Source organism: Rhinichthys klamathensis, unplaced genomic scaffold (genome assembly GCF_029890125.1).
Source record: "Rhinichthys klamathensis goyatoka isolate OS25496 unplaced genomic scaffold, OSU_Roscu_1.1 h1tg000088l_1, whole genome shotgun sequence".
NCBI classification, from domain to species: domain Eukaryota; kingdom Metazoa; phylum Chordata; class Actinopteri; order Cypriniformes; family Leuciscidae; genus Rhinichthys; species Rhinichthys klamathensis.
This window is the reverse complement of record NW_026606628.1, coordinates 743,288-759,501: the sequence shown is the minus strand read 5'-3', so window position 1 is coordinate 759,501 and position 16,214 is coordinate 743,288. Positions and strand designations below refer to the sequence as shown.

General features: G+C 40.3%; 1 protein-coding gene across 1 annotated transcript in view; it reads left to right on the top strand.

Moving 5' to 3' along the window:
- The window catches only part of fam117bb (family with sequence similarity 117 member Bb), a 59,351-nt gene that overhangs the window by 38,869 nt on the left and 4,268 nt on the right, over window positions 1-16,214 (top strand). Inside the window, exons 3-4 of the mRNA XM_056251715.1 lie at window positions 7,389-7,481; window positions 9,023-9,136. Of these exons, the coding sequence (XP_056107690.1) occupies window positions 7,389-7,481; window positions 9,023-9,136 (207 nt within the window). The remainder of the gene's footprint in view (window positions 1-7,388; window positions 7,482-9,022; window positions 9,137-16,214) is intronic.

Here is a 16,214-nt window from a genome sequence, read left to right as displayed (position 1 = left end):
GGGGCTCTCTCACTACAGATAGGCCTATGTGGGGATTTTCTCACAGATACTACTTGAGGAATTATTAAACATTTTCACACAATGTGTGAGATAACTTGTGAGAGCCGCAAATTTCAAAGTTCTTTACATGCACCCTGATAAATAAAAAAATATAGTCAAGTTTTCCCCAGAGACCATCGATATAGCATATTTGTTTTTTATGAATTCATTGAATTTAATTAAAATCATATTTTTAAAAAGGTCTATTTCAAACTTTTAATGCTTATACACTATGAAATAAATTTAGCAAAACATTCACAGTCTCATTCTGATCACTGAACACACCCCTATGACTGTCAAACGCTGGTGTAAGAGTGAGAGAAAGAGAAAAATACTCTGTGGTTCTTTTAAACTTTAAATGGTCAATATGGACATCTATGTGATATGAGCTACTTCAACCCTGGTGAAAATGTAAGATGTTTTTTATTTTTATCTAAATCTAACATAATTGGTACAGTAAATTTGTAAAATATTTATTTTAAATGAACAGAATGCTTTTCAACTTCAGTAATTTAGTAAGATTTTAAATGAACAACATGCTTTTTCAACTTCTGTGTGAGATAAACTTTCAAGGTCCCCAGCAATGTGGAGGGAGGGGAGGAGATCCATGCTGCTTCAACATACGCGTGCACACGCATACACACACACACACACACACACACACACGCATACACACACACACACACAAACGACTCCCTAGCTGGTTACGGTCCAAAAAAAAGTATAATTGGAGATAGTTTTCAGAGAGATCCGGCGCTACCGTGTGGGATTTTTCTTCCAACTCTGTAAAACATGTAAGATTATTTTATTTTATCTAAACAGGCAGATAAGTGCACGCGGCGCATCCTTTACTGCTCTGAGAAAGACACACACACATAGAGGCGCGCTCCCTATGTTTTGAGGCAGAGGGAGATCATTCATAAATGTTTACAACTGTTCAACAACTGTTTCAACTTTTTGGGGTGAGGTTTTACATAAACTGTATGTTTTATATTATTCAACTCTAATACAATTTTAATGTCTCCGTTTTTTAATCGGAAATGCTTTACTGAATACATTTATTTTTTACGTTTGTGTCAGATAAACTTTCATAGTTTTTCTTATCACTTTCACACACACCTGCTATGATAAGCTTAGGCATAGCGAGGGGATGCGCTAAAAAATAACAATCCATCGCTTTGTAACTGTAACAACAAAGTACGATACATCTCAAACAAAACTTCAAACGATTAGACAAACTGTCATCATTTTTGACAGAAGCTGTAACCACAAGGGCGGAACTAGATAAAGCTCATCATCCATCATTTTGACAGAAGCTGTAACAGGAAGGGGCGGAACTAGGTCAAAGGTAACAGGAAGGGGCGGAACTAGGTCAAAGGTAACCGGAAGGGGAGGAACCGGAAGGGGCGGGACAGGAAGGGGAGGAGCCGGAAGGGGCGGGGGAAGATCAAAGGATAGACACACCCACCTGTCAATCAATCATTTTGACAGATGGTGTATCCTATTACTACTGACATTTTTGTGGTTAAATATCAAGTACATATTTGCTTTTTGTGTAAATGTTGCACGCACAACATGGATGGATGGATAGATAGATAGATAGATACGATTTTATTATATATTTATTTGTTTTCATGTATTTTAATTTAATTAGTCATTTTTATTTAGACTTTTTTTCAAAGTGTAAATGAGCCCATGTGATGCAGAGTAAACTGAACGGCACATCATTATAGAGGACTTGGTCACCATTCACTTGAACACTCATAGGATAAGAGGAAGCCTGCAGAGAGAATGAAAGAGAAGGAGGTAGAAAAAGCAGAAGTGTATAAAGGGAGTATGCAGTGATGAAGAGGGGGGAAAAGATGAAGAAAGGAGGGATCAGACTTAGATGAGTGTGACAAAACCAGCTGAACAATAGCTAGAGAAGCAGAAAAGAGCGATGGAACAAAGCACATGCATGGATTAATTAAACAAAGAAAGAAAAGAATTTAGAGGAATAAATATTGGTGAGGGTAGGAGAGGTACGCCCGGGCACAGGAGCCACTCCTGCGGCTCAACTCGTGGAGGTTCACAGGGCATGAAGTTAATTAAGAAGAGAAACTTTATCTTATACTGGCTTGTTCAGCCATGTTACACCTTTCTCTCGTTTTTGGCTCTGTTCTCTTTCTATGGATTTAAATAATTATTTTAACTGGTCAGAATTTTAACTTGTCTGACACATTTCCATGAATGGTCACAATTTATATTTAAAGTCAGAATGAAATAAAATTGACCGGTTTTCTTTCTTGCTACACATTCCTGGTTTTATTGTGCTATATTAACTTTCTCCATCTCTGAAACGCCTTTCATTTTCGATTGACGTCATCAAGACAGCAAATATTTTAATCAACAGGTGCCAGGAGTGTTTCAGGAGGGAAGTTGCCCTCCCTAATCGACTCCAAACCCTGGTATGTAATGTCCAATTTTCATGATCCATGTGAATAAAATTACATCCCGCGCTCTACTCTTTTTCCTCATTGAATATCCAGTTTCACTTTGAAAAACATTACATTAAAAGGGTTGTCAATGTTGTTTTACTGTAAAAACTGTTTTACCGTTTCTCATTCTGATGCACTTCTGAGTGAAACTGAATAACTATATGTAATGTAAGACAGGACTTGATTTTATGTCGGAATTTGATTGGATTGGGAAAATTGCAATGTAATCTTGTTGGTTCAGAGGCAAAAAAAAAGTTATTTTGGTTAAAGCAAACATTTAGCTCTTGCATTTGTGAATCATGCAGAAAGACCAGGAATATTTATGTAAGGAATAATTTACTTCGGACCATTGAATTATTAGAAAAATAAAGCACACCCGAAGTGGAGTGGCCGTTACGCCTTGGGTGTGCATTATTTTTGTAATAATTCAACAGCCCGGAGTCAATTATTCCACTTATACTACGGTTACCACACCTCAAAAACACTGTTCAGATGATGTATTTCAAGGCATTTGTCAGGTTTTTGTCCTTAAAACGTTCTTGTGTGTAGAACTAATTTCTTACCCATCTAATCCCAAGCCTCTCGTCTCAACAGTGTTCGGCAGCAGCAGAACAGTGTCGTTATTACCTTGCTTGTGAGAAATTCATGTAGCTTTTAAGTTGCTAAACTATATTACTGATAAACTAATCAGAGCAGCGCTGACAACACGTTTCTTTGTGAGTGTGTGTCTCGACAAAAACCCAATCGGATTTTTGGCTTTTGGATTGTCTCTAAAAACAAGCTCTCTCACCACGGTCCCATGAGTTCAACGTCACCATGTCTAAGCTTCCGACAACTCTTTCAGTTTTTATCTAAAAACATTTCCCAGACCGCTTGAGTTTATAAGAGCACAATTATAAGCATAACGAGGCTGTAAAAGTGGACTGAGTTTACCTGTTCGGCGTGCTGACATGTATTGTCCCCGACAACCTCTGTAGTCCGATTTAGCCACTTGTTAGCAACAGCCTTTTTCAAGACATTGTAACCCTTTAAAAAAAATCACGATTAGGGTAATACTGACATATTGTATGTCGTAGAATAAAACATGAAAGTTTCTTGACCTTGTGTTCACCACCTTATTTCAGCCATTTAACCAAAATCCCATTAAAAAAAAAAACATTGACTTCGGGACGATGGAACCAAAAGTGCTAAAATGCTAACTCGCTTCCTCGTTTTGGCCTACAAAGTGATGTCACACCTGCACCACTCTATTGTTTACTATATTTATTTGTTTGGACAGTGTCATTGTGGGTTTTGGTTCTTTTGTTGTTGTGGTCTGTATAAGGACCTTTTGAAAAAACTGAAATCATTTGGTCAAGTGAAATGGAACTGTAATGCGGTCAAGACCTGGAACTACTTTAGGCGTGCATTTCCCTGAAAATAATTGCACACCTTGGAACTTTCGTAAACCAATCAGATTCAAGCATTCAACAGGGGGTAGAATGATCGAGAGAAATTAATTTAGTTAATTTCACAGTCTTGAATGCATGTTCACTTGTGTGTGATGTCAGCTAATGTTAAGCATTTGTTTGAAGGGAGTGTGAATTGGGACACACATCTAGAGATGTGTCTAGAGATAGAGCCTTAGGCTGTACAGAGACAGAGAGGAGAGGAGTCGACTAGTTTCCCCACACGTTTGTCACCATTTGTGTTCCATAGGAAAGTGAGTCAATGTTTGTGCGTCCCTGATGAATGGGCCTGCTAATTAATGGTGTATGTGGATGTTTGCGTGAAAACATATCTGTTAATCATGGGTGAGTGTTGACACCTATATAAAAAACGGGACAATGGTTTCGAGAAAAGCGAAGTTTATTTATCATAATATCATGATGCACATCACAGAAAAAGAGCATGTTCCCGTGTTGTGTTTTTGATTGGTTGTCTTTTGACAGCTAATGTCCCAGGCTGTTTCCAATGCCACAGGTTTTATTATTTCTGTACTGCGTTGTACAGTTTTGGCTTACACCTTTGAGTGACTGAGAGGCTGAGGCAAAGCAATTACTTTTCCATACCTCCTCAACATAAGATCACTCTTCATCTGTGGCAGATATCTAAATAAGGCCATAGGCTAGCTGTCCTGTAATAAATCTCCTACAACGTTGTGAGTGAAAGTTTGTGAACTTGCTAGTACAGGCATGTTGAGTATGTTGGGGGTAGAATGATCTAGAGTTGTTTATGGTGAAAACCCACAGGCTGAATCTCTGGTGTTGTGCCGTTTAACAGCAGTGGGAGGCTGTGCTTACCCAGATACAAAGACGAGCCCTGATCAAGAGCTTCACAAACAAATCTTTGTGTGAGTGTGTGTTATGATTAGGGATGTCACAATACCAAAAATCTAGTAGTCTGTACCGATACCACCAAAAAGTACTCGATACTTGATACCAAAGTTGATGCCATGCTTAAAAAAAACAATAATACTTAAACATTAACTTTAATGGGGGGTGAGGTAATTTGATGGGGTGGGGGTGTTATACATATTTTTAAAAATAAATTATAATTATCTCATCAAAATGTTTGCTCACTCAATGTGTATGTGTTTTTTTATGAGGTAATTTGTTGCAATAGTCGGTAATAAGTGAAAAGTTAAAAGGGGGGTTTAGAACGACAATAACCTGGGGACGAGCGCAGGGTGAAAAGAGGTAATGTGTGTGATTGTGAGCCAATAAGTGATTTGAAGGCGTAAGTAAGGCCATGATGTGTACATACTCACAGCTGAGCGATTCTCATAACTAGGCTGACGTGGTGTACTGATTATAAGAGCTCAGCTGTAGGTGACTAAATTCTTTCCCAGTTGTGTGTTAGCGACTTTAAACTACTCTCACAGAATGCTGTGTTTTGGCAAAGGGTATTGTAACGCGTTTGAGAAATGTTGTTCATGTTTACTGCTCTTATTCGGGTATCTGAGGCAGGTTTGTCAGAGCTGATGTTCTCTTGTTTGGGGTCCTTTTTTGACAAGATTGGCATTAATGCGTACTACACTGTAAAAAGAGATCAGTTGACTTAAAAAATTTAGGAAACCCGTTGCCTTAAAATTATTAAGTAAATAAACTTAATGCTTAATAAAAAAATAAGTTATGTGAACTTGACAATTGGCTTTATGCCACAGCTTCACTACTTCCTGAACTTCAGCCAGCCCTTTGTTTCCTGTCTGTCATTATTGGACAAACTGATTAATCCAGGTGTGCCTGGCCTCAGTAACAATAATCAGGCACACCTGGATTAATCAGTTTGTCCAATAATGACAGACAGGAAACAAAGGGCCGGCTGAAGTTCAGGAAGTAGTGAAGCTGTGCATAAAGCCTATTCCACATTACTTTGGAATACATAATTATTTTGAGTAAGCTTGAAGTTTATTTACTTAATTTTAAGTTTACTCAATTTTTTTTAAGTGAGTGAACGGAGCACTTTTTACTTGCATACTAACTATTTTAGTATGTGGTATGGAAGTTCATAGTATACAGTACACATTTTCTTTACCCATGGAATACCCAAATGATTTACTACAATTGCCAAAATGAGCTGAATAAAACCAGGCACACTGCAAAGAATATAGTTACCCTTTCCACAGTGCAATTTGAACAACTTAACCTTCCAATTATGATTGTTAATTTTGCTTTCTTGACTCATTATTTGATCAGATTGCCAAATTGGATTAAGTTAAAATTGGACTCAAAATAATGTATTTGTTTTATTTCCAACTTGATAAATTAATGTAGACAACAATCTAGCATACTGTTTGAAACATGTATAGTTGCGTAATGTGTCCAGTTTCAAATGCTATATATTTTTTTTAAGTGTATATAGTGTACATAGTTCCTGCAAGTGATGCGTCAATGACCACATCAGTATTAATCAATATTAGCTTTTTATCTTTAAAAGATTGTAAGGATGATATATCAGAGAATAAAATGGCTCATTACCTCTTTTCACTTGAAGCATGCTGTTTAAAAATATAGACTAAGCAATATAGATTTATTATATTGAACTTCAGATTAGATATCAGCTAATTACATAAAAAATAATTATTGGTATATCTGTATTCTTAGTTTCAGCAAATTAAGTTTATATTTGTGTGTGTGTCTCTGCTCTGGCTGAAGTGTTTGCGGTTATCTTTGTAGAGAGCTTTCCCACTGTTGAGCGACACAGACACTTCACAAAGGAAGCTCAGAGCCAGAAACCGTATGCCCTGTGTGCCTCTCCATGCTCTCTTTGGCAACAGCAGCTGCATTTTTACATTTAGGAAGGAAGTTTGCAGATAAGTTACACCAACCAAGTATTCTGTAAAGATGAGCATTAAGCGGTTTGTTTGCAGGATCTTAAGTTCTAATTCAAATTCACCATCCCTCGGCTTCTTGCCTTCACTTGTGTGTGTTTTCATGTATGTGTGCGTGGGTGGGAGTGATCTGTCCTGTCAGGGACAAAATTAACTTCATGCCACACCTGCTAATGGGCAGAGAAATAAACAGCCATAAATATTTCTTGTCAAGATGAGCCTGTTGTTGAAACATCATGATTCATTCTTATTTTGGTTTTGTTGGTTTAATGAGACAAAAAAAAAAAAGTGAAAACAACAACTCCTTCTAATGAAACTTTTGATGATAAATTTGCCAATCAGGTTGATTTGAATCCCTCACACAATTCCATTTAAACCAGGTAATGTTGCAGTTCCTAATAAAGCTACTAGCTCAAAGGTGGGTAACCCCAGTTTTGGATCTTGGCGAGTGTTTATTTTGGAAACGAGTCAAACGACCGCCTCAGCATACTCACGAGTCAAGAAACAATACGATGCTGTGATGATCATGTCTGATGGTCTCATGTGTGTGTCTCTCACAGACCCCCAGTGCCTGGGCCGATGAATGCGGAGAGAAGAAGAGGAGCTGTCACAAGCGCTCAGCCTCCTGCGGCAGCACTGACCAGCTAAAAGAGGTCAGGACATAGCGTTTAGGGCCTGATCTCCTCTCCTCCCCCGTGCTTTGTTTCATTCAGCAGGGCCGGGGCTGGACCCCCTCGTTGTCTTTCTCTCCCCCAGTGTGAGATTGTGGATGAGGAGACGGGGCAGCAACAGGGTGTTGGGGAGGGGAAGATTGAGGCTATGTCATTATCATATTATTGGCAGTCTCTAGTGAACCAGAAGCAGCCTGGTGTCACCTCGCATTACACCCTCCCTTCCTCCTGTTTGTGTGTGCACCCTTCCTTCCCCTGTCACATCCTCCAGTGGCTTCATACACTGTTCTCTCTATTCAGGCTATCTTCTTCCTCTCCTCCACCACTTCAAGAGTCTCCTCCCTTTGTATATGTCTGCTGTGCACAGACAGGTGTCTGTACGTACATTATCTTCCTGTCACTCTTTATCTCAACTGCCATCTCTCGCTACTCAATCGACTCTAAACTCTAGTGTGTGTACTACTTCATAGTTAATCATTTCCTACACAGTCAGCAGGTCACATGTGCACTCACACACTGACACTGTAGGCAAATCTGATGGAAACCTACTGAGCTGCCTACCTAGATAAATGATTTGAATGCAGTATTATTGTGGTTTGCATGAGTACTGCTGTTTGCTGCCTATGCAGACCATTTCAAATCAGTCAAATGTGAGTTTCAGTTCGGATGCTCCCCTAGAAATGATCTGCCTCAGTAGGCATTGTGGGACCTCTCTCTTAGTTTTTGAACAGAGCTGTTTTCTCTGTTACAAGCATCACACCATGTAACTTCACAAACAAGCATCAAACAACAACACCAACCCCTCTGCACCACAGTCACATACAGATAAAGCCCACACATATACATTAAGACCTGGTCAGAAATGCTTCTCTGGGAATTAGTGTTGTCACATCCTGGCTGCTCCAGGCTTTAGGTGAGATTACTAACATCTCATTAAGGGTGTCGCTCATAGCCTGTATTTACTGACTTGAGGCTGGACTTAAACTCAACATCTGATCCCATCTGTACATGTATTCCCCGTCTCTTCCCTAGGCTGGGGTAAAGAAAGAGGGAGCGCCGGAGCGGGAGGGTGTATTGGTTTTCTGTCTAACAGACGGATGTTTATAAAGGAAAGAGTACTAATGTAATCGTAATGTAAAGTGTTTTTGAGTTGGGGTGTTTATTTGTGTAAACTATAAACATACTTGGAGGAATGCAGTGCAATGAGACAATCAACAAAGCCATCTGACCCTGGGCTTTGACTCGCCCATTACTAGAGTTTAATAAGACCGTCATTATAGCACAATAAACTCAGGACCAAGCATGCTGACCCCTGAAGGGGTTTATTTTGCAATAATGACCAACTGTCATGTAGGGTGTTTTTTTTTTATTCTATGGTCTTTTATGGTGTCTTTTATATAAGCAACAGTGCTCTGAAAGTTCACTTGAAGTGAGAAATAATGTCTGTCCTGACTATCTCTCTCTCTCTCTCTCTCTCTCTCTCTCTCTCTCTCTCTCTCTCTCTCTCTCTCTGCGTGTTTCAGATTGTGAAGCTGAGACAGCAGCTCCAGCGCAGTAAACACAGCAGCCGTCACCATCGCGACAAGGACCGCAAATCTCCCTTCAATGGCAACCATGCTGCTTTCATCCAATCACAGGTGAGCTATTTCTCACCTGCTCTGAACCCAGAAGACCTGGTGGAGAAGGTTACCTGGGGTGGTGTGTTGATAGTTACCAACAGGAACACCTTTTTTTTTTTTTTTTTTGCCTCTGTTTTGCTCTCATAGATCATGTTTTTAGCAGTGCCCCCTCCCCCCATCATAAGCTGATGGTCTCTCAGTATTTTTGCCAAATAATAGCTTGTGTACTGTACACCACCAATCAAAAGTTTGGGTTCGCTAAGATTTTTTACAAATCTTTTTGAAAGAAGTCTCTTATGCTCACCAAGGCTGAATTTATTTGATTACAAAAATACAATAGAAATTAAAATAAAATAAAAAAAAACTTTTACAACTATTACAATTTAAAATATTTGTTTTATTTTCATGTAATTTACTCCTGTGATGTCAAAGCTGAATTTTCAGCATCATTACTCCAGTGTTCCGTGTCGCATGATCCTTCAGAAATCACATTAATAGAGAGAGAGAGACTGTTTGTTAACATAAGCGTAGCACAGTGCAGTGAGTGCACTTAATGCCATATAAGCAGAAGAAGAAACTGAACACAAACGTCGTGTATCATCAATGCAGTTGTAGTTGAGAACTAGAAGTCATAGTTATTCTGCCACATTCTCTCTCACTCATTCTGAAAGAACGTGAGTGGGTAAGTGTGCATACCAGTGTGTAAAAGCGTGTCACAGTGTGTGTGTGTGTGTGTGTGTACTTGCACTCTGGTCGTAATTGGCAAGACCAGGTGCAGGCTTGCAGGCTGTTTCAGAGTGAAAGACCTCTCTTCACGAAGACAAAAAACAGTGAATAAATTACTGTGGCCTCTCGCTTGGCCTTGTCTCCCTCCCTCCCTCCCTGCCTCCGTCTTTTTCTCGCTCTGTTTTGTGTTTGTCCATGAATTAGTCCAGCATGTGGTGAATGTGCCGCACGCCTGGTCTTTACTGTACTATAGCTGCCAGCCAGTCAATTAAAGGCCACACTCTGTCCGGCCCGCTGGATGTGTGGTTTTGGGGCCCGTTGTACGGCTGGGTTTTTTTTTTTTGTGCATGTATTGGGCTCAAGCACCATCTGTTGTCTCACTGTATTCATCTTTTGTATTTAATCCTATGAACTGTACTCAGACTCAGCCCCTCTGTTGCACAAAACACCAAACTACTCACAGCTAGGTCCGAATTCAACAAGAATACTGATTTGACCAGCGCAGATGTACACTGTACAGAATCCCCACTTAAAATCTGTGTTCAGAATGGAGTACTAGCTTACTATTGGATGTGCAGTATACTGTATACTTCAAGTTGCCTACCTATTTAAATAATTAGGTGAAACGGTACAATATTTATATTATTATTATTATTATTATTATTTATATTTATTTTATTCCACAATAAATATTTGAAACCGTAGTAAAATGGTAATGGTCACTGTCACATGACTCCATTACATTTCATGTGAGTGGCGTTCAGTTGGTGTCAACTTGGAAATGAAAATGGTTAAATTACTTTCTGCCTTGTTTGCTTTCTTCAGTGAGAGATTTGCAGCGTTGCCTCAGTGTGAGAAAGCATATGGAAATGCTAACCTGCTATTCCAGGAACCCAGTCTACCATGTGATCATTTAGTTATACACAAACATAGACGTGCATCTGCCGTCCCCTCCAGCAGATGTAAGTGGGGTAGATTGAACAGTGTATGATTAATCAGTACCATTCCGTTCTGCCTCCGACTGCTATGAAGAGAACTACAGGAATCCGAAGTGGAACTGGATTTGTTTTTTGAAGGTTTATTTATTCAGGGGGTTTCTCTGCTGTGTATTAGCCTTAATTTGAAGCAGCTGAGGTTGAGTTTAGAGCCTGAGAGGTGCCCAGGCTGGGTAATTATAACAAGCATGCATTTATTTGGACGTGAGGTGAGGGGGCATTTTTCTCCGCCTCAGGCTTGAGTGGTCGTGATGTTTCTCGGCTGGGCCGTTGGGGTCGGGTGACGCCCAGTGGGTAATGTAGACTGTAAACTCTCTGCCTTCCATCACAGGACCTGCCTGCAATTGTTTTGTGACCGTAAGCTCTTCGTCTGCCCAAGTTCAACCCCCAAATTTTATCGTAAACCTCCATTTCTCTCTGTCTCTGAGTCTTCTACTTCCTTTTTGTCTCGGAACTCTGATGTGAATGCACTTTCCTAAAGAACACACACAACGTGACCTCTGTGTAGAGGGGGAGGGTGTGTGTGTGTGCGTGTGTGTGTGGTTTCAAGGGCTGAGTCGGGTGTGCATGGGGGTGTTCTCCCCATTATTTGTGTGGAAAGCAGCTAAAGATGAAGTGGCAGTCATGAAAATGGCATTCTTTCCAGAAATAAAAGCTCTGAAGAGGGGGAATAAGAAAAGAGAAGGAATGAAAGTTGCATTTGAAGACCTTTATGAGAAATCCGGCCATAAGGTCAGCAGCTCCATGAGAAGAAAAGAAGAACAACATCAGAGGAGACACAGAAACACGGGTGAACAGCTGTGGAGATGTTTGTCTCTTCTTCAGGCTTGGGAATTTTTGCTTTGTCACGGATTGCAGAAACGACAGACTTGATCATAGGCCATACTTAGAGGAGATGCTATATTTGTTATAAATAAAAACAAGGCGGTTGTACAGTCTGTTCAATTTGTACTGTTGTGTACCTACCTGTGTGTCAATAGTTCAGCCAGTAACAAAACCTTGAAACATGTCTTTCCAAAAATTTCGAGTCGACAAGAAGTCATGAGATGTGTCCCATCCCAAATGACAAACTTAAAGCCAAACCTGCTCTAGGAGTCCCACTGTCCTGGAGAGTTTAGCTCCAACTTACCTCAACACCTAGTAAGACCTTGATTAGCTGGTTCAGGTGTGTTTAATTGGGGTTGGAGCTAAACTCTGCAGCCCAGTGGCCCTCCAGGAGCAGGACTGGACACCCCTGGTCTAGTATACGAGTGATTTCATCGTTCTACAACAGCGTCTGATAGTCCCTTCTCTTCCACTATGCAAGATAAGCTGAAACAGTTGAGTGCATGAAGTATATGCCGGTGTAGTTTATGTGACCATTGCTATTATAAATGTGCAATGAAATACAGCAGCGGGCATTTACTTGCACTTCTGAAATTGGTAACATCCCTGGTGTTTTTGAGAGTGAAAATGAGGATGTAAAATAATTTTTGTTTGTTTTTTGGTTTATATTATTATAAGCTAACCTCCAGAAACATAATATAGAAAGATCTGAAAAATGCATTACATGATACCTTTAAGTTAGCATGACACATTGCATGGCTTCTACTTCCATCCCTCGTTTTGGTTTACATCAAAACTCAAATAATAACATCTACTCTCATCAATAACAATAAGTGGTGCCAAGTTAGTCTGCTTATCTTCCCTAGTCATGCTATGTATATTAGCTTGGCCCTAAGTAAGCTAGCACGACTGTACTGTGCGCTTAGCACTTTGCGGTTTTGCAGTTTGTTAGTCCTAGTCGATTTTTGGCAGATTCGATAGTCTCTCAGATCTCCATGACATTCAGAATTTGATCATTCATGTGTGATGTATTGCAGGGTAAAGGCCAGTGATAAAGGATCCTAGTAATTCGCACACCTCCTGGCTTTGTTCTCTATCTCCTCTGTTCTTCTTGTCTGTCGAGTGCTGTGTTCGATGATAAATAATTAACAGTTTTTGGCTGCTTTCTGGGTTTGACTGCTGTTTTTGTGTCTGAAGGATTTAGCACATCTTTCCCTGCATTCTTACCATTCTCTGTGTGGGAGTCCACAGCGCCTGCTAGTGTCAGAAATGAGGAGTGCAGAGGCAGTGTGTGTGCCATCGCTAGAGCATTTGGATGAAATGATGTACTCTACTCTTTTTAGCTTCAGTTTGATCTCATTTCAAAGTCTTATATTTACAATATTTCAGGCTGAAGTTAATCTCTATCATAATCTCCTTTTTTGGTTTTACTGAGAATTTTAATGTGTTTTTTTTTTGTGCAGAATTTTATTGGCAGGGACTTCTGATGGATTAAGTTTTTTGATCACTTGTGACTTGTATTTTTCTAACCTTCTACTGAAACAGTGACTACAACAATAGGAACTTCTCAGGTTTTGTTTGATCTCAGTGGTTCTGAACCTGAATATGTTGTGAATCCAGAGAGACAGAAGAGATGCGTTTGCGAGTCATTTGAGCTTGCGTGGGGCTTTGGAGGGGTCATTCCTTTAAGTCTCTACACAAACCTTTAGTTAAGCACCGGTCAACAACTTCAGCCCCATGAATCTCTTGTTTTTATAAAGACCATAGTGGTCAAAGAAAGGCTGACGTGAAAGTGCCCAGTATAGCTATCAAGGCCTGGAGACCTTTCAAAGGGATTCTTCTGTCTAACCTCTCGTTTTAAAGGCAGACTGTGGTAACCAATACAGGCCTCCATACCAGTGAAGAAAAGCCTTTTACATGCTGTCGGGAAGACTTTCACTGTTTTACTGAGGCTTCTGTGCGTGTCCATGGACACTGAGTTTTTTTAATCCTTGTAATTTTGGTACAACTAAAAGGAACAGGGCAAAATGAAGTTATTTTTATATATGCAGTGTACATTCGGCCCTCAGTTGTAGTTAAATTCTAAGGCAGCATCCAACTAAAATGGAGCCTCATAAGTGACTGATTTGAGACATGCTTCATAGAAACTCTCACAAATAGCGTTGCTCGCATGACGCTTGCGATTGGTGCCATTCCCAGTTGATTCCAGTAGAGTCTAGCATTTGAACATGTTGCAATGCTAATGTTGCGATACTTTAATAGAGTTCAACAGTCGGGTTTTGTAAGTAAAAATCACATTGATTTTCTCCACATGGGAATTGATTTTTAATGATAACTTATAAACCTTTAAAGGCAGACCTGCTGTGAGCTCCGAAGTTGTTAATCTATGGTATATATTTTTGTAGAATCCATCAGCCTGTCTTGAAATACTGTTCGGCAGTGGAATTTCTGGTAGAAACTACATTACCCATGATTGTGTACAAAAAGCTCCACCAATCAGAGTCGTGAGAACTCTGAATATAGGTCAATCGCAGTGCTTCATGGGATTTGGTGGCTGATGAAGTTTCCCTTCGCTCTCAAAACTACTTAGTCTCAAACTTAAAATATATTGTTTCTATATACCTAATTAAAATCATAAATCAATAGTTTTATATGTATCTATTATTGATTATTTCATTCACAGTGCTTCATCCCTCTTCAAAGCCACTAAGTAAATAGTCTTGTACATTTTTCATTTCGTCTTTTAAACTTTTTTAAAATGTAATGTTGCGATTCACTTCGTAGTTAGTAGCCGTAACCGCAAGGACGCTGAAAAAGTGGATGGACACTGTTACGCTGTATAAGCATTTGGAACAGCCTTCGCATTTTGGAACAGGGTTCATATTTAAGCCAGGCTTTGCTCTGTCTGACTTATTAATTATTTAGTCCACTTAAACTCCTTTCTTACAATCAACCCCAAGCTTGCATTCAGATCTGCCTTCATCCGATCAACAACCAAATGATATGACCATGTCCCAACCATATATTGTTTTTGTTTATTTGATAATCAATTTCATTTGTACATCACAGTACAGAGGAGAAAAATAAGTCGCCACTCCAGTTACTTCGCAACTGTAAACACATTTTCCACATTCTGCAACCTTTGTCTGCCATTGTCTATTTTAAGCATAGATTTTTCTGCTCCTGTGGTTAATGAACCTTAATCGAGACCTCCCAAGTAAATGGCTAATATCTGTGTTCAACTGGTTAGCATGGGTTTGTTAGCAATCCTATGCGGCCTCTATAGACGTCACCAAAGTGCTGAGCCGCCCGTGTTTCTTGTCATGTCTGAAGATGACGACAATCAGATCACTGGCGCTGACAGTGAGTAGCATCATGTCGTCCTTCATTGTGGTCAGGCCGTACATTATTTCTGTTAATGTCACGGCCCGCCGCTGGAAATCTTATACGTAAACAAATATTTGCCTCCTAGCGACCGCTCGCGAGAAAGTTGCTAGGAAATAGACAAAATCACTTAACCGGTGTATTGTTTCGAGGTGACCTCGAGGGTCAGGGTTTCTCTCAGCTGTTTTCTATCCTGATGAGCAGATAAATAACCAAACCACCCAGAAGAAAAGAGTCCAGAAGACTTTTATGTTGAAACAATGTGATGTCCGATTAAACACACACATGCATGCCGGAGAGGAAAGAGGCATGGAGTGATGCTGCATGTGAGTTTAAAACCTGGCTTGCTCTATTGAGATGGTAATGAAGCAGATCTGGCATGCTTTAAGCGAGGGCCACCGCAGGGCCACACAGCTCTCAGCAACGTCCTGCTAATGCCCTCGCATTGTTCCCTCGTACCCTGAGAAAGAAGAGGGGGAGGGACGGACGACGAGAGCAGTGCTATGTATTTTAAGAAAGGGGGTGAGATGGAGAAATACACTTTGAGAGGAAAGATCAAAACAAGGGAGAGAGGGGGGGGGGGGGGGGGGCAGACATGATGAAGAGAGACAGGAAGGAGGGGGGCCGAGAGAACTAAAATCTAGAGCACAGAAGAGAGAGAGAAAGAGAGACCGGTGGACCAGGAGGAAGACCGGACCTCTCTCTGACAGGATGACAGGAAGTGGACTCTCTGGAAAGGTGATGTTTTTGTTCAGTCTTTCATCTGTCAACGAAAGTCGTTGCAAATAGCAGTTGTTAGCATAGATGGCACGTTTTAGATTTAACTCGGTAAGCGCGTTTTGCATGTGTCATGTTATCTATCTGTGTCCCGGTACAGTCGTGAGGTGTGCTCCGCAGACACACAAGCGAGAATCAGAAATCTGCTAGGCAGACCGAGTTACATAACTCGCTGATCTGCGGAGGAGACCAACACGTTACCATGCAATGTGTCTGAATGCTGTGGTGTGATAACACGTAACCCTGTTAGTGTTTAGCATCATATGGTAACTGAAGTGTGTGCTGACAATGTGTGAATATGCAGGGCTGTTGCTGTAAGTTTTCACACAGGCAGTGTTTACTTACAGAGGCATATCTGCTCTCATTTTGAGGTTGTTTCTCTGTGTTAT